The following is a 25,129-nucleotide window of genomic DNA, read 5'->3' on the forward strand; positions in this document are numbered from 1 at the left end:
GCCACATATCATTTTGAGATTATAGTAAATTGTTTTTTCATTGTTCAATTGATAACCATCAAAGTTTTCAGTCCATTCAAGGATATTCATTTTTTTTCTTTACATCCTCTAACTTACTAGTTTTTAAATTAATTCGCTTATTTGTTTTATTTACCTTTGTTTTAGTTATTTTTTCAATAAGACTTATTTGATATTTTTCACATTCATTATGTTTTCCATTTATATACCAAGACTGAGATTTTCTCCACTCTTTAGTTTGATTAATACTTGGTTTAACCATTTATATATTGTGAAAAAACAAGTGTAGCCCTTGAAAAACCCTAACCCATCTTCCCATCGTTAAAACATAATCTATTTTATACACTCTATCATACAATATCCATATGGAACACAATCTATTCCATTATCTAAAATAAATCTCTTATCATCAAAGGCTCCTAATGCCTTTTTATTTACTTCTTCACTATATATGTTATGTTTATAACTTCTTATTGTATTCATTTTCCTATATTCTTCTTTCTTATTCATCAAACAATTATAATAATTTCTAAAAGTTATTGATTTCTTTATTACATATTTCTTTATTCCCTTTAACCTCTTATCAATCTGTTCACCATACTTATAAGCATATGCCTTTGCTCTCAATCCAATAAACTCACTCATTACTTTTCCACCCAACTCATCCTTAAACTTACCAATAACCTTTTCATTCTTTTTGGAAAATAACTCACTCTTCTTGCTGAAATTACTTGTATCATATACTCCAATATTTTTCTTCATATCTTCATAAACATCATCAGTTTTTATATCTAGGATAAAACTATCAGTATCCATATACAACAATGAAACATTTTCACCATACTCTTTCTTTAAGTCATTATACAAATAATCATACATCAATATCTTTGATAAATCAAGAACTGCTGTTCCAATATAAATTGGTTTATCCATTACAATACTTTCCTTTTTCATATGAATTGCAGAAAAGTTCTCTGAAAAACCTCTTCTCTCTCAAAACTTGGTTTATTTATCAATCTCGAAGCTTCTTTCCAAGATGTTGCGAATCTAATGTTTTGCCTGTTTCTAACATTTTCCATAGTCTTTCCAAATACAGCATTATTCATTAATTTATAAAAGTCCCCTTCAAATTTTACTTTGGTATTTGCTCTCATATCTGTATTGAATTGAATATACTTTTTCACCCAAGGACTTTGTTTAAATTTTAAAACTCTATGAATTTTAGCTACTGTCAATCCTTCTCTCAAAAACTGTTTTAAGCTTCTCTGATGTAAAACATATCCCTCTTTATCATAGAATGTTGTTAATAACTTTTCTGTTGATTTGCCTTTAATATTAAAACTTTTATGATAATCACTTAACCATTCTTTCTTTGGAGTTTCTTTCTCACATGCAAAAGGAAGATCTTTATGCTTATTATGAAGATCACTCGGGTACCTCAAATCAACTTCAAAATAATAACCTTCTTCTTCGTCATTCAATTCCTCTTGAGAAGAAATAACAATATTCATCAAAGCCTTTTCATAATCCTTTTCTTCCACCCACTCTAATTTACCATAAGGCAGAGATTGAGACATTGCCCATCCATACAAATTATTAGCATCAAAATACATCAAATAATTACTATCTTTTTCACTATTATAATTTGGAAGATATTTATTATTTGCTTTAGCATATCTTTTTGAACATACTTGTGATATTCCACCTCTCTTGGACTTCTCAATCATCAAAAGCATATCAACATCACTGATTAAATCTATATCTTGTTTTGTCATTTTCAACATTGCACTCCAAGCTAAACCAGGAGCTGTGAAATAGTGGGCAGGGTCTAATCCATAACAATTTTTATTATGACAGAGTGTTCTAAAAGCCTCAAACACATCAGCTAACAATAAAACATCTGTTTTTAGATATAAATCATGATATTCTCCAAGGTTCTTTATCTTAAATATTTTCCATATTTCTTGTGCGTGTTTATATTCCTTATCACTTATCTCTTCTTCATAAAGGTTATTATAGAAACTTTCTTTTGAAGGAAGTTGTGTTTCTTTAAATCTCATAAATGAATCCATATAATCATAAGGATAAATTCCCTTACTTGTAAGAATTTTCTCTTTACTTTGAATTTCATTCCTTGTTTGAATTTCCTCTCTCGTAAGAATTCCTTCTTTAATCAGAATTTCATCTTTAATCTGAATTTCCTCTTTAGTTCGAATTTTCTTTATAATTAGAATTTCATCTTCAGTTAGAATTTCCTCTTTACTTTGAATTCTCTCTTTAATCTGAATTTCCTCTTTAGTGAGAATTTCCTCTTTTGGAAAGAATGAATTAAGATTTGGAAAAGAGTCCGTGGAGCTTAGATTTGATGCGAGGTAGGCTAGTGGTGTTCCCATAAACTTGTAAGAATCTAAAAACCTAATACGAGTTATAGGTTTTGTGAATATCATTTTTGAAAATGAAATATACTTTTGACTTGTGTTTGTTATAGCAGAAATATTCCCTGGTGTTTTTGAAAGTTCATTTATAAATAGATGTGTATCATAGTTGGCGCTGTTGTGAAGAAAGACTGGAATAAAAGAAGGTAATTTATAATTAAGATTACAACAGGAATGAGCGGGACCTCTATATTTACCAGTAAGATGACAATGGTCTCTAACTTTAAACTCCTTAATTTCCCCCTCACAAATATGACAGATATTGTTCATTCTAAATTCTAATTTTTCTTCTTTGGTTAATTTCATCGGTTCATTTGTTTCTTTCATTAATTTAGTGAGTCTTATACAATCCTTTTCTAATCGTTTTACAAACTCTTGTGAAGCATTTTTTCCACGATAATGTTCAAGTTTGTTATACTTTTCTCCAACAGATGATTTGATATAATAACAAAAACCACAAGGAATATGTTTTTGATATTTATTTGTATATGGTTCTTTTGGATTAGGAGAAGCAGTATTTATCTTTTTAAGGATACATTCAAAATCAGCGTATATCACAAATGGGTGCATGATAGATTTATTATAATCTTCAAAATAAATCTTTTCACCAGGTTTAGGCATTGTAATTACAGCTGATTTATGATTACTACAATATTTTGAATGTTGTTCTAATCGTTCTTTTGTATGAAATGAATTAAGACATCGCTTACAAGGATATATTTTGTTTGCTGTTCTGAATACCTGAGAAGAGATTAATCTTGATAAATTATTGATGTATGTGTAATGTGAATTCTTTCCAACACTAAAATATAAAAGGTCAATGTGTGTTTCTTCATTTTTATAGTTGTTTGAAATTTTTAATATTTGAACTTTGTTTGTATCCGTTAATCCATATACATTAATAGAAAGATTATTCTTTTTCTCAAATTTAGGAATATCTGTTAGTGGCATTGGGAATTTAAAATCTTTAATGTCCAAGGTATTCTCATATTTCATATATTGTTTTACTCTTTCTGAATTACATTTTGGTGGATGTAAGTGAGCAAGAACAGACCAGAGAAAACATTTATTATCATTGTTCTTAATATTAACAACTGCCTTCTTTAGTTTTATTTCTTTTGGTAATTCAATATAAGAAGAAGCTTTAAGAGGGTTTGATTTTAGAATGTGTATATCTAAAAAGATGATTTTTTTAATATTGAATCCACTTCCTACCACTGTATTATCAACATCCTCCTCTTGTCTTGATAGTTCTTCATAAACCCCACTATTCAAAAAATCTTGAAATGATGTTATAAAATGAAGATCTGTTCTCATATAAGGAGTTTGTTCTTCATCTTGTCTTTTCATATTCATTTTCACTCCCATATAAAACTTTAAAGTTTTTATTTCTTTTAATGTCTTTTTAATAAATTTTTCAACATCGGGTTTTACTATTTCAATTGATTCAGCTATTGATGATGGACCGGGTTCTCCAAATTGAAAAATCCTTATTTTTATATGCCCTTTAAATGCCTCATCAGTGTTTTTAATATAATAGTCTCCCTTTACTTTAAACTCATTTTTCTTGTGTTTTTGTGATTGAAGATGTTGATTATAACTACTCTTCAAAACATCCTTTGAACAGATATCACAATGTTTTCTTTCCAACTCAAGAGGAGATATTTGATGAAATAGATTAAATGTGTGTTTGTTGGTTCGGAGGTGTTTTCTATAATGTTTATATTCGTGATTACAAACATCGCAGTACGTTGTATTCACCATATTTATAGAATAAAACTTTGCTTGAACTAAAATTTTCTTGATGAAAATTTCGTTTAATTTATAGGTGAATCTGTGCTTAAAAACATTTTATCCTCCAACTTTTTCACTTAATAAATACAATGTTTCAAGACACAAAAGACAAGTTTCAATCAATCTCTTCATCTGTTAAAGATACTGAGAAATATGTCAAGGATGTAAAATTGAACAAAGATAAATATAACAACTATTGGATAAAAACTATTATGGTAAATAATATGAGTTCTTCAATTTCCTTCAGTGGAAGGGCTTTTAGTATACCTGGTAGAACATCAATTAAAGTATCTCTAACAAAAGTTTCTCCTCTCCTTCTAGTAATATATTCAAAACTAGAAAAAGCAATGAAACAAGAAAAAGTATCAAAGAACAAAAACCTTATGGATGAAGCTTTAGAAAGAAAAGATAAGACCATCTGTAATATGCAAGGAGAAATTTGTATTTTTTTCAACAACCCTAAAGATGTAAATCTTGATGAAATAAAGGATGTTAATATATCAGGTGAAATGACATTTCGTTCAATAGTAGTTAACGATAATTTTAAAATTACCTTTAATATAAAAAATGTTGTCGTTGAATCTGATAATGAAAAAAGTATATCGATATCGATGGTAATATACAACTGAAAGTATAGATGAATTTCAGTTTAAGTAAAGTTTTACTTTATAAATATGCTAGACTTTCCTGATTCTCCATATGACAAATTTGAGAATTGTCCTGCGTGTGAAAGACGGGGATTAAACACAGAGTCAAAAGCCTATAAACAATGTATATTCTGTGATTATCTTCTAATTAATGATAATAAAAAATATAAAAAGGAAAATAATTCTTTTAGATTTACACCAAAAATGAATTACTTTACAAGATTGATTAGAGAAATGAATGTAAAGTATGAGGATGATAACACACCTTTCCTTACAAGGGAAGAAACTGAACGTATAAGAGAAATGTTCAAAGGATTGTTGTTGTATATTATTCATGGATGTAATTTTCAGGGAAATATCAACACAAGATATTGTATAAATAAAATAATGGATTATCTTGAAATTAAACCTGAACTTAGGATAAAATATAGAGTTTCTAAAAAGCCAATAATAAATTAAATAACCTGTTTTTCAAATATATAAATGAATGATTTTTTACCTATTTGGGAAAATAAGATAAAATTTAACAACCATAAAAATCTCCCAAATTCATTAAGATGTCTCATAGTTGGTTCAAGTGGATGTGGAAAAACCTGCTTACTTTTAAAAATGCTCCTCACTCCCAACTTTTTAGATTATGATAATTTAATAATTTTCACAAAGTCGAGTTTTCAACCAGAGTATCAACTACTCTCACAAGGTTTTAATGCTGGTCTTCAAAAAGAAGATATAATAGGTTTATTTAAATGTCAAAAAAACCTAAATGATTATAACATTGAAGATATAATTCAACTATTTTGTGATACACAGAGATGTAAAAAGAAATCAAATCTTATAACTTGTATTCTTAGTGATAATTCGGATGATATACCGTCTCTCCAAGATTTGGATAAATCAAAAAAGAACCTCGTTATCTTTGATGATTGTGTTAATGAGAGAAACCAAACGGTAATGGACAGCTACTACACAAGAGGGAGACATTCTTCTTGTAATTGTATTTATCTTAGTCAATCGTACTTTCAACTTCCTCGTCGTTCCATCAGAAACAATGCTAATACTTTTATTTTATTCAAGTTAAATTCAATAGATATCAATAATTTTTGGAGAGATAATTGTTCTACATTATGTAGTAAAAAGAAATTTGAGGATTATATGAAGCACACGACTGAAAAATATAAATATATTGTTGTGAAACAAGATGAGATATTAAGGGATATATTTTTTGTTTTATAAACAATTACATATATAAATGACAACTATTATTATAAATCTTGTGGGTAAATCTGCTTCTGGAAAAAACTTTCATAAATCAAGGTTCTTGTGTAGTACAAATGAGAATATTGTAAATTTACTTAAAAAACACCCCGTGATACGCATTGTATCAACAACAACTAGAGCAATAAGACCTGGAGAAGTAAAAGGTGAAGATTATCACTATATTTCAGTGGAGGAACATATGCGATTGAGGAATGAAGGACAAATATTTGAGGAGGTTTCTCTTGGTACAACAAAATATTCACATTGTAAGAGTGAGTTAAAGAAACTAAAATCTGGTGGTGTTGGGATATTAGAAACTAATCCAGAAGGAACGAGACAAATTATTAAATATCTGAGCGGAGTGAAGATTTTATCATTCGGTTTTGATGTTGATGAAGAAACTCAACACAAACGTATGAAAAGCAGAGATGCAAGGATTAGTGAAGAAGAAATTACAACTCGCATTAATGTTAATAAAGAATTTGATGAAATATTTAAAGAAAAGGATTTATTTGAACACATCTACTTGAATGATGAAGAAAAGGAAAATTTCCCTGTTGATCTTTACAATTCATTAAATGATATTTTACAATAAATAAATGGATACAAAAGAAAGAGCAAGAAGATTTAAGGAACATCAAGAGTTGGTTTCAAAAGTTGTAAAACAACAGGAAGACATAAAGAAGAAACGCAGACAGAAACTAACGGGCGAAGAAGCATTTGAAAAAAACAAGAGAAATTTTTTAAACCACTTTTAAAAACTTCCCAAGAAAAATGAAAGATGTTTCCACAGTTCCCACAGTAGAATATACTCCTAGAAAGCTTCAAATGTTAAAAGATTTCAGTCAAATGACGGAGGAAGAATTAGAGCATTTAGGAGAATTAGAATATGATGATGAAGGTTTATTTCAACAACTGGAAGAGATTAATCAACCCCTGATTATATTGTGAATGCTGTTCAAAACAATGAATATTCAGCGGATTCAAAAACCAAAGCAGGACTCATTCCAACAGAACAACCAGCAATATTTCATCTTGTTAAAGAAAAGGTATTGATATTTAATGATGAATTAAGGTTCTTAAGTTCTGCTCAACCCCCTGTTAAACTAACTCCGAGATTAATGTTTCTTCTCACAAAAGATGGAAGACAAGGTTCAACTGTGAGGGATGAATCAAAGTATATTGATAAACCATTGGATATGGAAAATAATGATGATAGAGTATATATTGATTTGCTGAACACTCTAAATTATAAGGTTATTCTTTCTGGTAAAAGTAGGAAGAATGAGAAGGAGAAACACATTATTCAGGCTTTAACTATCCTTGGTTCAGGTATTAGTTTTCTTCCAAATGACCCATCGCAATTAGTTAATAGACTGTTATTGTTGTTTGGCAGTAAGAAGGCTGGAAATAACAATTGTTTTAATGAAGCATCAGCCATTTTAGACCAGTTGATGAACATGAAAATAATTAATAAATCTCAATATAAAGACATTTTATCTCATATTAAATAAGATGAGAAGCACAATCCTGAGTTTTAATTTCACAACAAGCGACCACACATCTTCATTCCCATACCCACTACAACTTGACACAACAAAAGAATATGAGGCATCTTTATTGTCCATGGAGACTTATAATACCTTATTTAATATAACCGAGAAAAATGACAAGTTTAGTTATAATCCGGGAAGTGGATACAAAACGATAACAGTCTCACCCGGAGCATACGAGATTTCTCAAATATCTTCCGAAATTGCTCGTCTTATGAAAGAACAGGGTGATGAACCAAAAAATATTATTATAAACATTCAAAAACATACTTCAAAATCAACGATTAAAGTTAAAAATAACTACAAGGTTGATTTCACAATTGATAATTCATTTAGAGAGTTATTAGGTTTCTCCTCAAAAAAGATTGAAACTAATGGGACGTTTTACAGTGATAATGTCATTCAAATATCCTCAGGAATAAATTCGGTGTTAATTCACTGTGATTTGATTGATGGTGCTTATAATGATGGATTAAAAACAAATACAATATTTTCATTCAGCGCATACTCAACCCCAATTGGTTATAAATTCAATATGGAGCCTAAAAATTTGGTTTATCTACCTGTGTCAGGAAAAACCATACACAGAGTAAATTTTAGGATAACCGACCAAGATAATCGTGTGATCTCTTTTAATGGAGAAGTTATATCCATCAGAATTCACCTACGTGAAGTTTTTCAATAAATAAATACGATGGTTATTGTGAGGAAGCACGAGTTGGGAAAATATAAAATAATTACAGGGGATGGGATGTTCCTTTCCCCGTACTACAAGGGTGAAGGTATGTATCTTGGTAGAGGATACTATAAACCTAAGAGACAAAGGGGTGTCGGACATCAATTTAGAGGAGATGGGATAATTGATACTCTCATGGGTATTGGTTCAACTATTCTTAAACATAAAGACCTAATTGGTTCAACTGCTTCTGCTGTGGGAAATGTAGCAGGTGCTGTAAAGAGTATAAAAGATGCTCAGAAAGAATCTCATAAATTACAAGCAATAAAAGAAATTAAGAAAGGTAAAACTCAGTTGTCCCCCAAGAACGACAGAAAATAATTCAAATACTTGGATCAGGGTTTCAAAAGTTTTAACATCTTTTTCCTAAATAAATACAAGTATGGAAGCAATTGATAGTATCTATGATTTGGATGATACTATTATTATCTCAAACTCCACTAAAAAAGAAGATTACTTCAAGGTAAATGCAATAACTGGAACAGACTGGAATACAAATGGTACAAAAAGCTTTGAAATAAATAATCAACAAACCTATTTGAATCTCTCCGAAAGTTTCTTGTTGTGTAAATTTAAATTCACTAAGGCTGGGAATAACACAAACGCTACACTTGTAAATGATTTCTTCTGGAAAATGTTTGATAGTGTGCGATTGTATATTGGAACACAAGAAGTTGAAGCGGTTGATTATGTCTCTGCTGTATCTGAAATGATGAAATTTACACTCTATACATTCAGTGATAGAATGGGAAAGGGGTCTGTCGAAGGTTTTATTCCTGATATGTCAACGGGAACAAACACAGACCCTGGGTATACTCAAAGGAAAGGAATGTATAATGATGATACAAAAGCAGAAAATAGTTTTACTGTGGCAGTTCCTCTTAAAGGTATATTTGGATTTTGTGATTATGATAAAGTTCTGTATGGTCTTAAAATTAGATTTCAACTACAAAGGAATGATAATGAAAATAGATTGCTTTTTGGTGTTGGTAATGCTTTTGGTGATCAGAATAAATTTGTAATTGAGGAGATGAGTTGGTATATCAGTGAATATACTCCTAATCTTAAAACAGAAGAGATGTTGAATCGAAGACTTAACTCAAAAAAAACACTCAGTGTATCATACCTCAAAAGAAGATGTCAACACGTTAAACTCAATCAAACTACTTACACGTGGAATTTGGGTGTTCTGGAAGGAAAGCCACGATATCTGTGGATGATTTTTAAAAAGCCAGATGGTGATACTGCGACTGATAAGAATAATGCATTGAGTGATAATGCTAAGGTGAAACAACTTCGCGTTTCTCTAGATGGAACATTTTATCCACGAGATAGATTGGAAATTAATTGGGAAAAAAATGATTTTGCTGAAGCATACAAGTCTTACCAAAAGGTGTGTGAAAGTAATGGAAATAAAGAACCTATTTTGGATATGACAGCATTTAAAAGTTTGTATACAATCTATACGTTTGACCTGAGCGCTCAAAAAGAAACTATAAAGTCTAATCGAGTGGATACTTCCCTATACATTGAAAGAGGAGAGAGTGAAGAAGTTGATACATATTGTTTGCTTTTGGAAGAAACAGAATTGCAGATTAATACAGATAATGGTGTGATGATTAGTCTCACATAATTTTTTGTTAAATAAATGAGTGGCAAAGTACCAACTGGGGTATATGTTAATCAAATCAATCTTCATAAACTATCATCTTGTGTTCAAAATCAAAAGCCTTGTACGATTAACGTTAATACAATTCAGAGAAAAGGAGCAGTAAGAATTGATGTTTTGCTCACAAGAGAACAGGTTAAAATCTTGAATGACACTGGCTCACTTAAAATTAAAATGACAAAACCAATGTTGAAAAAATATTCAATAAGAGAGACGAGTGGAGGATTTCTCCCATTTCTAATTCCTTTATTTGCTGGTTTAAGTGCGGTTGGAGCATTGACGGGTGGTATTTCAACAGCGGTCAAAACTGCCAACGAAAGGAAGGCTCAACTCCAGGCTCAAAAAGAATTGGAAAGACATAACAAAGAGTTGGAGAAACAAATTAGTGGAAGTGGTGTAATTGTAGATTTTGCTGAAAAACTTGAAGGTCTGCCTGATAAAGCGAGATTGTTAGTTGGAGATATGCTTTCTTCTATAGCACAAGCAGGTGTAAAATTAACGAAAAGAGGTAATGGATTATATCTTTCTAATAAATAAATGAGCATTGATGAGTGGTTGAAAGAATTTGGAAAGAATACAACATCAAATTTACAACTTGTCAAATATTGTAAGAAATTAAAAATTCATAATGTGGTTATTTGTATGAGAGATGAATTAACAAATGTGTCGAAACATACAAAGAATATTATTATGAACTTAGAAGATAATGATGGGAACGGTTCTCATTGGGTTTGTATTTTTAATAGTCAAGACAAATATTATTTTGATAGTTTTGGTCTTCCACCACCTGTTGAAGTCATAAAATTCTTACAGAATGGTGTTTATCAAACATTTCAAGGCCAAGATTTAAATTCCAAGTGTTGTGGTCAATTATGTCTATATGTGTTATTTCAACTCAACAAAAATAAAAAATTTTATGATATTATTTTTAATCTAATATAAATGACTTATGTTGGTAAAGATGGTTCTATCTTTGGTGTATCTCAAGAACTGGATATTGATTTATCAAATTATTACACAAAGGCACAGGCTGAACGATATAAATATAATATAAACAAAAATATTAACATGAAAAATGCTTATAAATTAAAAAATTATCCAAGCCCGACTGACGCGAATGACTTGGTGAGATTAAGCGATTTATCACAATATATATACTTAAATAAAACGGCTGTGTATTCTAAAGATACAGAAGTGTTGATATTATCTCCAGGTCATACAGAATTCACAGTTCGAATTAAAATAAATTTTTATAAAGAAGGGCGTATCGTTTGTATGAGAATAGAACAATGGGGTATGATATGAATGATTTAGGGTATAATTGGTCATTTAAAATTAACCTCGAAGACCTGGAACAATTAAATCAGTCTCGTAAGGAAGAATATTATCCACTTGGTATCGAGAATGAGTTTTGTGGAGCCACGATTAGTAAACAACAAATAAAAGAATTTAATAAGGGTAAATATAATAATGGTTTTGCCCTTGTTTATCTCATGAAAACAGAAAAAACAGGATTATATATAATAAGTAAGGAAATACAAAATGATTTAACTATGGGAAGATGGGGAGGTGTTTCGTGTCATAATATTATTCTAACATATATTTCTAATACATAAATGACAGCAAGAAGGCTTCAAGAAAATTATCATTTCTGTGTTCAAGCATACCTTCAAGAAAAGGGTATTCGGTATTTTAATAAATATGTTCTACAACATAAGAATGAGGTATTTTCAATAAAAGATTGGCATTATGCTGATGTTGATAAACCAACAACTTTAGATTTAATTAGAATGTTAAATAATGAAAAAATTATAAGGTTAAGAAAAGGTAAGGCTCTTTTAGAAATTCAAAAGAAATTTTATTGGTATCCTGTTGTAAAAAAAATTATTTTGGATACAGGAATAACAAGAAATCCTGATGAATATATGTATAATATTCTATGGGGTGTAAACGATTCAAGTATAGTAAGGGATGAGGAAGGAGTTGAAGAAGAGAGGGAAGAGGAGGAAAAGGAGGAGGAGGAGAGAGAGAAGGAGGAAAGAGAGAAGAGAGAGAGGGAGGAAAGAGAGAGAATGAATAAATATCAAAATATGGAAACCAGTGAGATTCAAAAAAGAATAGAGGTATTAAAGAAATTAACTTATCTCACCAGGGAGGAATACAAAGAATTAAAAAGTCTATTTGCAATACTTTCGACAAGACTATCGACATCGAGAAGACATGTATTTTAATTCAAGTTTTTTCTTAAATAAATGGAGGAGAGAGTGAAGGCATTTCTAAGGATTCTTTATGTTTTAAAAATTAAGATTCAAATGTGCATGTTGGAAACTAAAAAGGTTTTTGCACTCTGCAGAAATTTTTCTCATAAATAAATGAGTTATTGTCTCAAATGTAAAAGAAAACTAATACTAAAAATATTTCATATATTAAAAGTAAAAATAACAGGGTTATACAAAAAGGTATATGTTCGGTGTGTGGTTCAAAAAAAATCAATTTATCTCCAAACACAAACTCGGAGGAGATATACAAAAGTTTTTATCAGGAAGTAAATTTACAACTACTGGAATACCAGGGGAATTACATCTTCCAGGGTATTCTTTCTGTGGTCCAGGCACAAACTTGGATAAAAGATTAGATGAGGCAGACAATCCTAAATCCTGGAGTGAACCAATCAATAGAGTTGATGAAGTGTGCATGAGACACGATATTGATTATGGGAATACCACAACGTTGGAAGAAAAGCATGAAGCCGATAGAGAAATGTTATATAATTTGTCTCTGATACAAAATCCAACCTTGAGAGAAAAAGTTGATAGGTTCATCGTGAAGAAGATGATTAGTGCTAAATTGAAACTTGGACTTGGAAATTCAAAAAACTTATAGGCTCTAATGATGCCATTAAGACTGAAGAGCAATTAGCTGATGAATTACATAAACCAATATTCACAAAGTTTCAGAGAAGGAAAGTTTATTCCAAGGAAGTTGATTATATCTGGTCTGCTGATTTGATTGAACTCAATAATGATAAGGGGTACAAGTATGCTTTAACCGTTATTGATTTGAGGAGTAGATATGCGTGGGTTGTCCCTTTAAAAACAAAACAGGTAATACTCTTATGTTAGCTTTTCAACAGATATTTAATAAAAGTAAGAGAAAACCTAAGAAATTGTGGACTGATGAGGGTAGAGAGTTTTATAACAAGACATTTATGAATTTTCTAAAAAATAACAGTATTACATTATACAGTACCTTTAATGAAGGGAAGGCAGTTGTTGTTGAACGTTTTAATCGTACCTTAAAAGAGAGACTATATAAAAAATTCACACAACTCGGTTCACAACAATGGTCATCTTTTATTCAGGATATTGTGGATAAGTATAATGACACGATTCACACGTCAACGAATATGAAGCCATCAGAAACATTTACAAAATTAAAATATGAAAAAGAGATTAATGTCAGAAAACCTAAGTTCAAAGTTGGTGATATCGTAAGAATATATAGGTGGAAATCTCATTTTGAAAAGGGTTTTACTGAACGATGGACGAAAGAACTTTTTAAAATTGTTGATGTAATAGATACAGTTCCTTGGACTTATAAAATATATGATTTGGAAGGGGAAGAGATTTTAGGTTCATTTTATTCACAGGAATTACAAAAGACAAAACTAAGCATATAATACACCTTTGTGGACACTAGAGGGACAAGTCCGAGGTGTATTACAGTATATAATGTGTGTCAAGGGGGACGTTCTTAGATCTGTGAACCCCAAACACAGAATCCTCAACTGAATAGTCAAGGCTTAACTTTTGTTTGTGTGTGTGTGTGCAATGGGAGCAATAGGTTGGCGCTTCACTCCCTCCTACTATACACCGTTGTGGACACTCGAGGGCCAAGTCCGAGGTGTATAACAGTATATAATGTGTGTCAAGGGGGACGTTCTTAGATCTGTGAACCCCAAACACAGAATCCTCAACTGAATAGTCAAGGCTTAACTTTTGTTTGTTGATGTGTATGTGTGTGTGTGTCCCAACCCTCACATTCAAAATCTCAACCCCAACCCTCACATTCAAAATCTCAACCCCAACTCAATCCTTGCCCAACACAATGTCTTTTTCAAAATGAGATTTCCACCTATATATATATATTTTTACGTTTTTTTCTTCTTCCAATTCTGTCTTTTAAGGCTTTCAGGTTTGATGACGTAGAAAGGGGGAGTAAGCCTGCACTTTCTTCCCAGAACTTTCTTGATCTTGCTCCCATCAAGCACCATCCGACAAAGAACTACATCGATAGGTTTAGATCCCAAAGAGTGATAGCAACTCCAAAAGTCTCCAAAATATAAATAAATAAAATAATAATAATAATAAATAAATAAATAAATAAATAAAAGCCCCCAAAAAAGTTTCAAGTGTCCAACATAAACCCAACTTTCCAAGTCTTCAAGGTATAACCACATTCCCGTTGAGTTTCCAAGATATGTATCACATTGTGAGTTATCAATCCAGAACCCACATTTCAAGTATTCAAAGTAAAACCAACTTACAAAGTCTCTTAAGGATAACTCATTTACTGAGTTTTACAAAATTTGTGAGTCTCCAAGGTAGGCCCCATATTTAGAACCATCTTGGCAGAACCCTTTTCCTGAGTCTCCAAGGTAGTTATTTAAACCATCAAGGCAGAACTCATTTACTGATTTTTTCAAAATTTGTGAGTCTCCAAGGTAGGCCCCATATTTAGAACCATCTTGGCAGAACCCTTTTCCTGAGTCTCCAAGGTAGTTATTTAAACCATCAAGGCAGAACTCATTTACTGATTTTTTCAAAATTTGTGAGTCTCCAAGGTAGGCCCCATATTTAGAACCATCTTGGCAGAACCCTTTTCCTGAGTCTCCAAGGTAGTTATTTAAACCATCAAGGCAGAACTCATTTACTGATTTTTTCAAAATTTGTGAGTCTCCAAGGTAAAACTTGTATTCTGGCTCATCAAGGTATAACTTGTTCAGTGGGTATTGTCTTGATAACTCACAATGAGTACTATTGCTGTAAAACTCTTTTTCAGGATTTTGCTGGTCTCCAAGGTATAACTCTTTGGTTGGGTCATCAAGGACGAACTCGTTCTGTGGGTCTTGGTCGCTCATAAGGTCTTCAACCAAGCCAACAATTTCGCCCCAAGTTGTAGCAAAAGCAGTATTTTCATTTCGTATTTCAGACACAATTTCCTGTGAGAGAAAATAATAATGTATTAATTAAGTTATTTAATTATTAAATGAGTATGCTTCAATCAAAGTTTGAAAATAGGAAAATAAAAAATCTTACCTCAATAGATAAGAGGTTTGAATCCAGTTCATCAACTTGAAGGTTTAGTTCCATAGAAGACAGAGAGTTCCAAGGAACACTAAAGTCATCCCACTCAAGGTCTTCAACCAAGCCAACAATTTCCCCCCAAGTTGTAGCAAAAGCAGTATTTTCAGATACAATTTCCTGTGAGAGAAAATAATAATGTATTAATTAAGTTATTTAATTATTAAATGAGTATGCTTCAATCAAAGTTTGAAAATAGGAAAATAAAAAATCTTACCTCAATAGATAAGAGGTTTGAATCCAGTTCATCAACTTGAAGGTTTAGTTCCATAGAAGACAGAGAGTTTGAGACAAGCACACAGAACACCATTGCCAGCAAGAACAAATGTTTAAAATGGAGCCTGGGTTTGAAGCTTTTATAGAGAAAGACTGGTGGGTGTGGTTTCCTTTGGAAATTCCCTGGGCAAGCCTAGGCAAGCCTTCATTGGGAAATTTTTCAAAACCATAACATCCTGTAATTTTCTAGTGATTTCTTTGTGAGTCAGAGATGAACTGGAAATGATGTAAGAGTGGGCGGGGCTTAGCAAAAGTAGGCGGAGCTTAGGAAAAGTGGGCGTGGCTTAGAAAAAATACCTTATGAAAAGTGGGCGGAGCTTAGCAAAAGTGGGCGGGGCTTAGGAAAAGTGGGCGTGGCTTAGAAAAAATACCTTATGAAAAGTGGGCGGAGCTTAGCAAAAGTGGGCGGAGCTTAGGAAAAGTGGGCGTGGCTTAGAAAAATTACCTTATGAAAAGTGGGCGGGGCTTAACAAAAGTGGGCGGGGCTTAAAGAAAAGTGGGCGGGGCTTAACAAAAAATAACCTGTGGCTCAGGAGGTGGTCAAACAAGAGCATTAAGAGAAGTTTATCATTTCGTAATGGCACAAATGGGGTATCTTAAAAAATATAAAGATTCAAATGTTTTGTTTGTCAATATTTTAGATGGGGATTATTGTGCAAAGAAAATTAAACTATTGAAGGAATTTGAGAATGAACAAATCTTTATAGGTTCAATGAGTGAGCTGTTCAACCCCCAGGTGTTCAATTCAATGAGGTTCAACCTCCAAGTTAAAAGGGGAGACAAATAAATATACCTTGGGATAAAAAGGGGGTTTATTTTTAGGGAAAAAAATATAAATCGCTGAAAATCCCCCATTCATTTACATGGGGAAAAGTGAGCCAGAATCAGTATTCTTACCCTACTTATATATATAGATATATATATATATATATATATATATATATATATATATATAGATATATATATACATACATATATATATATATATATATATATATATATATATATACAAATATATATATATATATATATATACATAGATATATATAGATATATATATATATATATATATAAAGATAAAAATATATATATATATATCTTTATATATATATATATATATATATATATATATATATATATATATATATATATATATATATATATATATATCCGACTGGCTTTGATTACCAACAGTCAAGAATGGTATCTTACTGAGAGCATTTTAAATGCTTTGGCTTCCTCAAGTAAATGCTACATTCAATTTTAAGAAAAGGTAATCCTGTTAATTTGGCTGCTTTCATCTTGGGAGCTGTTCAACACCTCCACATATATATATGTATATATATATATATATATATATATATATATATATATATATATATATATATATAGATATATATATATATATATATATATATATATATATATATATATACATACATACAGCTCTGGAAAAAATTTAGAGACCACTGCAAAATAATCCGTTTTTCTGGTTTTACTATCTTTAGGTATGTGTTTGAGTAAAATGAACATTTTTGTTTTCTTCTTTAAACTACTGACAACATTTCTCCCAAATTCCGAATAAAAATATTGTCATTTAGAACATTTATTTGCAGAAAATGCCAACTGGTCAAAATAACAACAAAGATTCAGTGTTTTCAGACCTCAAATAATACAAGCAAAACAAAACAAAAATAATACAAACAAACATGGAGTTGGTTCCCCCCCCCCCCCCTTTCCTGCTCTCACTACCTCCACTCTTCTGGAAAGGCTTTCCACTAAATGTTGTAACATTGCTGCATGGACTTTCTTCCATTCAGCCACAAGAGCATTACTGAGATCAGGCACTGATGTTGGGCGTTTTAGGTCTGGCTCGCAGACAGTGTTCCAGTTCATCCCAAAGGTGTTCAAAGGGGTTGAGGCCTCTATGCAGGCCAATCAAGTTCTTCCACACCGATCTCGACAAACCATTTCTGTTTGGACATCGCTTTGTGCACGGGGGCATTGTCATGCTGACATAGGAAAGGGCCTTCCCCAAACTGTTGCCACAAAGATGGATGCACAGAATCGTATAGAATGTCATAGTATGCTGTGGCGTTAAGATTTCCCTTCACTGGAACTAAGGGGCCAAGCCCGAACCATGAAAAACAGCCATAAACCATGATTCCTCATCCACTAAACTTTACAGATGGCATTATGCATTCAGGCAGGTCGTGTTCTCCTGGCATCCGCCAAACCCAGATTCGTCCGTCGGACTGCCAGATGGTGAAGTGTGATTCATCACTCCAGAGAACACATTTCCACTGCTCCAGAGTCCAATGTCGGTGTGCTTTATACCACTCCAGCTAATGCTTGGCATTACGCATGGTGATCTTAGGTTTGTGTCAAGGCTGTGCGGCCATGAAAACCCATTTCATGATGCTCTCGCCGAACAGTGCTTGTGCTGACGTTTCTTCCAGTGTCAGTTTGCAACTCGGTAGTGAGTGTTGCAACCGACAACAGACGATTTTTCCATGCCATGTGCTTCAGCATTTGGCAGCCCCGTTCTGTGAGCTTGTGTGGCCTACTACTTTGTTGTTCCTAGAAGTTTCCACTTTACAATAGCAGCCCTTACAGTTGACCAGGGCATCCTATGACGGTGCCACATTGAAAGTCACTGAGCTCTTAAGTATGTCCCATTGTACGAGCAATGTTGGTCTCTGGAGATTGCATGGCTTGGTGCTTGATTTTATACACCTGTCAGCAATGGGTGTGGCTGAAATGGGCGAATCCACTAATTACTAATGAAGCCGCTGTCACACCTTGACATTTTAGCCAGCGTATGCCGACGTATGAAAAATTTGCCAAACCAAGCTGGCAGACGTCGAATACGTTATGGGTAAGTTTTGTATACGTTAAGAGCACGCTGGCATACGTCATTGTACGCCGAGAAATTTTCAGCATGTTGAAAATTTCTCGATGTACTTGACTTATGACACACATTCCGCATATGCTGGCATAAGTTGTAGGCACACTACGCGATCGTTGACACACGTCGACGTACGTTACTCATAAGTCAAAACTTGTCAATGTAATGGTTAGCGTCAGTGTTCCAGACTCCCTGTTTTTTTTTTTGTTTTTTTTTCTTCGGTATGACGGTTATGATTTAAATCGTTGAGCGGCAGTCTTTTAATTCTATTATATTATAACCGCACTAGAAATCGAAGTGTCAAGATGATCATCATACCGAAGAAAAAAAAAAAACGGAGTCTGGAACACTGACGCTAACCATTACATTGACGTGTTTCGACTTATGAGTACCTTACAGGTAATGTGTGTCACCGATCGCGTAACGTGCCTACAACACGTTACTCATAGGTTAGAAATAAGTTTCGGGTACGCTAAACATTACCTCGACGTGTTTCGACTTATGAGTAACTTACAAGTAACGTGTGTCAACGATCGCGTAACGTGCCTTCAACTTATGGTCAGCATTATGCATAACGTGTGAGTCGTACGCTGGCATACGTCGGGAAATTTCAAGCATGGAAAATTTGTCTTACAGCTCGGCGTACTACGACGTATGCCAGCGTGCTCTTAACGTATACAAACTTACCCATAACGTATTCGATGTGTGCTGGCGTTTTAGCCCAATTTTGAACATGTCAGGCATACGTTGGCTAAATCGTCAAGGTGTGACAGGGCAGAGAGAGAGAGAGAGAGAGAGAGAGAGAGAGAGAGATAGAGATAGAGATAGAGATAGAGATAGAGATAGAGATAGAGATAGAGATAGAGATAGAGATAGAGATAGAGATAGAGATAGAGATAGAGATAGAGATAGATATATAGTCTCATAGTCTCAGCTTCATCACGAGAGATTCCAATGTTCTTGAAGGCCTTTGTTTCCACTGCGTCAAGCTGAGCAAGGTGCAAGGCACGGACGCCAAACTTGAGGGGAGAGAAGTATTCCATCAGGCTGCAGATGAATGCCTTGTGGGTGGATTTGAGTTAAGGTGTGCCAAGGAAGGATTTTTCATGATTGAGGATGTCCAGTATGGCTTTGGAGGACAACTTTGGAAGGGAGAAAGAGAGGTGTGGGATTTCTAATGGTTAAATTGACATGTTCCAAGTTTTTTGTTTACCAGTTTGTAATTTTTGTGAAAGTCTGAACAGAGGGAAGAGGCTGCTGCCTGTCTGTCAGAAGGATGAGGGATGGCAAGAGAGGGTGAACTTGTCGGCAAAGAGAGAGGATTTTCCAGAGTCAGAGAGATCATTGATGAAGATTAGGAACAGGATGGTTCTAAAAACCCTGCTTTGGGAGTACTCCACCTTAATAGGGAGAGGATAGATCAGAAATTATTCTGTTGAGAGCCACACAGCTACGGCAGTCGAGTAAATCGGAAATCTAAGAATATAGTTGGCCTTAGATTGCATAAGCATACAGTTTGGAGAGCAATGCGGGATGCCAAACTGTATTGACAGTTCGAGAAATGGCTCTGACCTCGTGCCTGATATTGAGGGCCTCCATCCATTGTTGGGAGTAGAAGTAGCATGTCCAAGGTATTGCAACCTGGTCTGAATCCAAATTGATAATCTGAGATGAGGTCGTTGGAGAAAATATATTTTATGTGAACTGGGATGATTGATTCCATGACCTTGCTGATGATTGGAAGTGAGCTCATTGATCTGAAATTAAGGGTTCTGTTTTTTGCACTTTTTAAATCTAGTGGTGTGGTGTGGTGTTGGCTGACTTCCAAACAGATGGAAGATGGTCTCGGGCAGAGAGAGGAAGTGCCAGAGCAGGTTTTTAGGACTTGTGAGCTGATGCTGTCCAGTACAGTTACCGAATTGGAGTCTGGTTGCCAGAAACTTCTCCACTTTCTCATTTGCAAAAGACTGAGTCCAGTAAGAGTTGTGTAAGACTGGGAAGGGTGTGTACAAAGAGAGAGGGGTTGGGGACACAAGGTTTGGAAGTTTCAAACACAGAATTGAGACATTCGCTCTTTGGCTGTGGTGCCATTTGAAGTGAGGGATGGGGTGGAGGGGGAGCGTACACCAAAGACAAACTTGACAAGGTGCCACCAGGTTTAAGAGGAGGGATACAAGTTGAATGCACATTTTTGAGGTTTGACAGATGTTTTCTGGCTCTCCTGAGATTAGACACACACTTGTTGATTTTGTGGAATGATCTGAGGTTGCCTTTGGTCAGATTTGTTTTCCAGGAGGATAATGCAATTTGTTTTAAGGCAACTGTCTCATAATAGGATTCAGTGTACCAAGGGCAGGAGGATGGTTAAGATACCTGCAGATGAGATAGATGAATCTGTGCATAATGGAGAGCAGGTTTCTGTGGAAGATTTCCCAGGCTGAATTGATATCGGTGGTGGATATAGGAGACCAGTCCCAAAGTATAATTGCTGCTTGTAGTCCCTGCCAGTTTGCCTGAGTTTACTGCCAGGTCTTGCCGGCGCTGAGGCTGTTTTCTGAAAAGAGCCAAATAGATGTTGACCTTTACAAGCACATGATCAGTTGAAGCATTTCAGGCAGAGGAAGAGCAAAATATACATTGGCAGGGAAGTTATTAATCCTCAGATCCAGAAGGGAAGATTTGCCATTGAGAAAGTTTACAGATTGAGTTGGTCCCCTGGTATCACAGACAGAAGTCCTTTGCAGAAGTGCCATGGCTGGTGAGAGAGGTACCAACACCCAGATAATTAGTGGTGATAATTAAAATTTCCACATATGAGGAAGAGATAGGATGGGTGGTTAATTGTTGGTCCATGTCTTCTGAGAGAGATAGAGATGGAGAGATATAGTCGTCACTGTTGGGAGGACAGAACACAGACCAACATGAGGTGGGACCGGAGGGGAAGTCACAGCCAGGGGTTCCTAAGGTTTGGGAGGTGGAAGAGCAGTACATGTTGAATGGGAAATGGAGTTCTTGATATACTTTGCAACTCTGCCACCAGGACGGGGCTCAGGTCTATCAAACCGGAGGAAACAATGGCCAGATAGACACTGAGGAGTTGGGGATGTCCTGTGGGAGGAATGATTGTTAAACAGATTTGTCCAGTTTATCGGTAGTGACTTGGATTGAGAGATATGTCAGGTTGTAGCGGAGGCCTTGGATGTTTGTTTGAGGTCCACATAGTTCGGGACAGGGAGGAGCTGCTGATAGGATATAGGGATGTGAGAAGTAGCAAGGAGAAGGTGTGGGGTGGTGCGGGGTGGGGGGGGGGCGGGAGGAACAGGGGTGAAGCTAGGGGAGGGGATGAAGTGGGGTGTGGCGGTAGGAGATAGGTGGCCAAATGAGGTGGAAGCTGAGAAGGGGTGAGACGAGGGGGGAGCATATGGGGTAGGGTACTGACCCGAAGGAGTTTGCAAACAATAATTTCAAATTCGGATTCATTCATAATGTCTCACACATCCTTTGGAGTCCCAGACTAGATAACCTGTGACAGACTTCATGGGTGGAGTGGTGGGGAGAATATTTTTGGTTGATGGCATGGAGAGAAATTTGACTGCAAGTGAAAGAGGAGATTGAATGAACTAAGCATTTAGGAGTTGAGAGGTGTTGGTAAATAAGCCTTGTGAAAGAGAAAAGGAACATATTTGGGTGAAGAATTAATGGGCAGTTCCTGGTTGAGTAATGGTCAGCTTAAGGAATTTTAAAATGCATTTTGGAAGTGTTATTTATTACCCTCACCGAAGGAGAGGGTATTGCATTTGGGTCCGTTTGTTTGTTTGTCCGCACAGAACTTTTGTTTTTCTTCACAACTGCTTGTCGGATCTTGACAATTTTCACCATTGGAGCGACTCCTCATGCAGAATCTTTTAATGATAAATGACATATGTCACGTGGTGTGGCAGTCATATTGGAAAAAACGGAAAAACTTTGGACCTCTGAATATCTGAAACCGCACCAAGGGAAAAAAATTGAAACTTGGCACATAGCAAGTACTCATTGGGAATGAGTGTTTTTTTTTTTAATGTCATAGGTGCCTTCATTATGACATCATCATTGTATATGTAGAATGCTGCATCCAATCACTATGAAAATTTTTGAGGGTCATCGAGGGATAAAATGGTCCAAAAAATGATTTTTGATGTCATTGGTCACGTGATTCAGCAGCCATATTGTCTTCTTTTAAAAAAAAAAATTATGACAAATGCCTGCACCACATCAACACCACACCAATTTATCAACAGAAAATGACAAATGTTTAATTTTTTTAAATAGTGTTTTTGTGTTTTTTTTTATTGTAGTTTTTGGATTTGGTTAAAAAAAACACACAACCACACAACACTCCTTGAGACCCCCCCTCCCCCCCCCACCAACAGCACTCCGTGCACATGCACACTATCGCCGATCAATGCTCAAGCTACCTAAAAGTACGGCCAATATCCCTGTACCCCTCTGTCTCCATAACTTCCAGGTACCTCTCTAATTCCGATTTAAACTTACCGACTGTTTCTGCTGCCACTACCTTTCCAGGGAGATCATTCCATGCGTTAACTACTCTGAGTAAAAGACCCCTGCATTACTACAGTCTTAACTCTCCTCTTCTTTACTCTCAGGCCATAGCCCCTGGTCCTATCACTGTCAACTCTTGAATAATTCTTCTGCACTTATTTTATCTATCAGGTCAGGTATGGGATTATGCGCCAGAGCAGCACGTCGCTGCGTCCACTATCTGCCGGGACTGCAGGGGCCTCCGTCAGGCCATCCCCCAGGCAGATGCCTGGCCCATCCCCATCTCCTTGAGATGCCGATCAACCTGCTGTAACCATGAGGCACGTGGTCGGCCCATTGGCCTTCTCCACTCATGAGACTCCCTTGCTGAGAGAATCTGGTGAGCAGGATCAGTCAGGAAAATGAGCCACATGTCCATACAGCCGCAGCTGACGCTCACGGACTATGCAGGTAACAAATTTCATTTGAGTCTCTCAGCAAACGCTCGATGGACACAGTCTGACCAGTGATAGCCAAGGATTCTCTGAAGAGACCTGCTACCAAAGGAATTAAGTCTCCGTCTCAGATCCTGCGTCAGGATCCAAGTCTCACATCCAGAGAGCAAGACTGGAAGCACCAAGGACTATGAAAATGCCACAGATCTCTAGAGCTTTACCCCATTTCAACCGGTTCACCGCAGCCCGTGTTGACACAAGCGAAGGTGGACCACAGTTGATTGGAGGATCAGCAACAGGGATTGTAACACCCCTGACGTCCAGCTCGACAGCTGGTGGATCAGCCTGGTACAACCGCTCAAAGTAACCTGCCCAGCGGGCCTTCACTTCAGACTCCTCTTTCAAGAGCCTACCACCCTCTGCTCCAACTGCAGTACACTGAGGGATGGGATTGGATGAACGCAATGCGCGAATTCCCCTGTAAGCAGGACTAGAATCATTTGACCACAGGTGATGCTCTACCCCCTCACAGATTCCTCGCACATCGGCCTCCTTATTCACCCTTCGTGCACGTACAGTTTTACGCCTCAGCTCCATGAACAGCTCAGCTCTGCCATTGAGCCTGGCCCTGCGACTCTGGTCAATGGTATCCAGTGTTCCTTGAGAGACAAAATTCTTCTTTGCCCTACGGTGAGTTCCAAGACATCCACCGGCAACATCAAGGACGGTGGTCTTGAAGGCACTCCACAACTCTTGGGGACCTCCCAACGCACCCAGACCTCCCAAATCTCCACTCAGCTTGTTTGCAAACTCCTCAGCTTCCCTCTCATCCTTGAGCTTGCCACATCCAGCCTCGGCTGGGATGGTACCATTCTCCTGGATTTAAGGTGCAACTTCAGAGTTGTTACAACAAGCCGGTGGTCAGTATTGAGGAACTGAGCACTCCGGTAGACCCTGCAGTTCTGGATCATCCTCCAGCGACCATCAACGAGGACATGGTCAATCTTTGCCACACTGCCAGCGTTGGAATACCAAGTCCAGCGATGAGCTGGTGGGTGTTGAATCCATGAACCAGCCAGCCTAAGTCCATGACTTCTTGCAAAGTCAAGGAACTTGGTGCTATTTAGGTTCACAGTTCCAGACCCATGGGGACCAATACATGTCTCATGACCATCCCTATCAGTTCCAGTCGATGCATTGAAATCCCCCAAGACTAGAAGTGTATCTCGTCTGGGGCACTGATCAACCACAGACTCGAGCGTGGCGTGGAATGCATCCTTCACGGTGAGATCACTCGCATCACTTGGAGCATGAACAGTGACCAGCGAAATGACACAGAAGGAGTGACGAATCCTTAGTCGCATACGCTTGTTGACTGGTGTTGCCTCAATTATCATTCGTCAGCTTATTGGACACAGCTACAGCAACTCCTTGGGCATAGTAACCATCAGAGCGACCAGACCAATAGTAGGTGCAACTACCAACCATGATCTC

The 25,129-nt window shown here is 35.6% G+C and overlaps 2 protein-coding genes across 7 annotated transcripts in view; one reads left to right on the plus strand and one right to left on the minus strand.

The window, feature by feature from the left end:
* LOC147020531 (disheveled-associated activator of morphogenesis 2-like) overlaps window positions 1-25,129 on the plus strand; it is a 332,638-nt gene that overhangs the window by 260,645 nt on the left and 46,864 nt on the right. The gene's annotated exons all lie outside the window — the stretch shown is intronic.
* On the minus strand, window positions 14,276-16,638 carry LOC147020540 (uncharacterized). The gene is made up of 3 exons (XM_085895956.1): window positions 15,690-16,638; window positions 15,428-15,592; window positions 14,276-15,330 (listed from the first exon to the last, which is right to left on the minus strand). Exons 1-3 carry the CDS (start codon window positions 15,780-15,782, stop codon window positions 14,689-14,691), a joined length of 900 nt encoding a protein of 299 aa, XP_085752082.1. The 5' UTR covers window positions 15,783-16,638; the 3' UTR covers window positions 14,276-14,688.

This window comes from Eptatretus burgeri, chromosome 9, assembly GCF_056783735.1.
Source record: "Eptatretus burgeri isolate ZD-2024b chromosome 9, Ebu_testis_v1, whole genome shotgun sequence".
NCBI classification, from domain to species: Eukaryota; Metazoa; Chordata; class Myxini; order Myxiniformes; family Myxinidae; genus Eptatretus; species Eptatretus burgeri.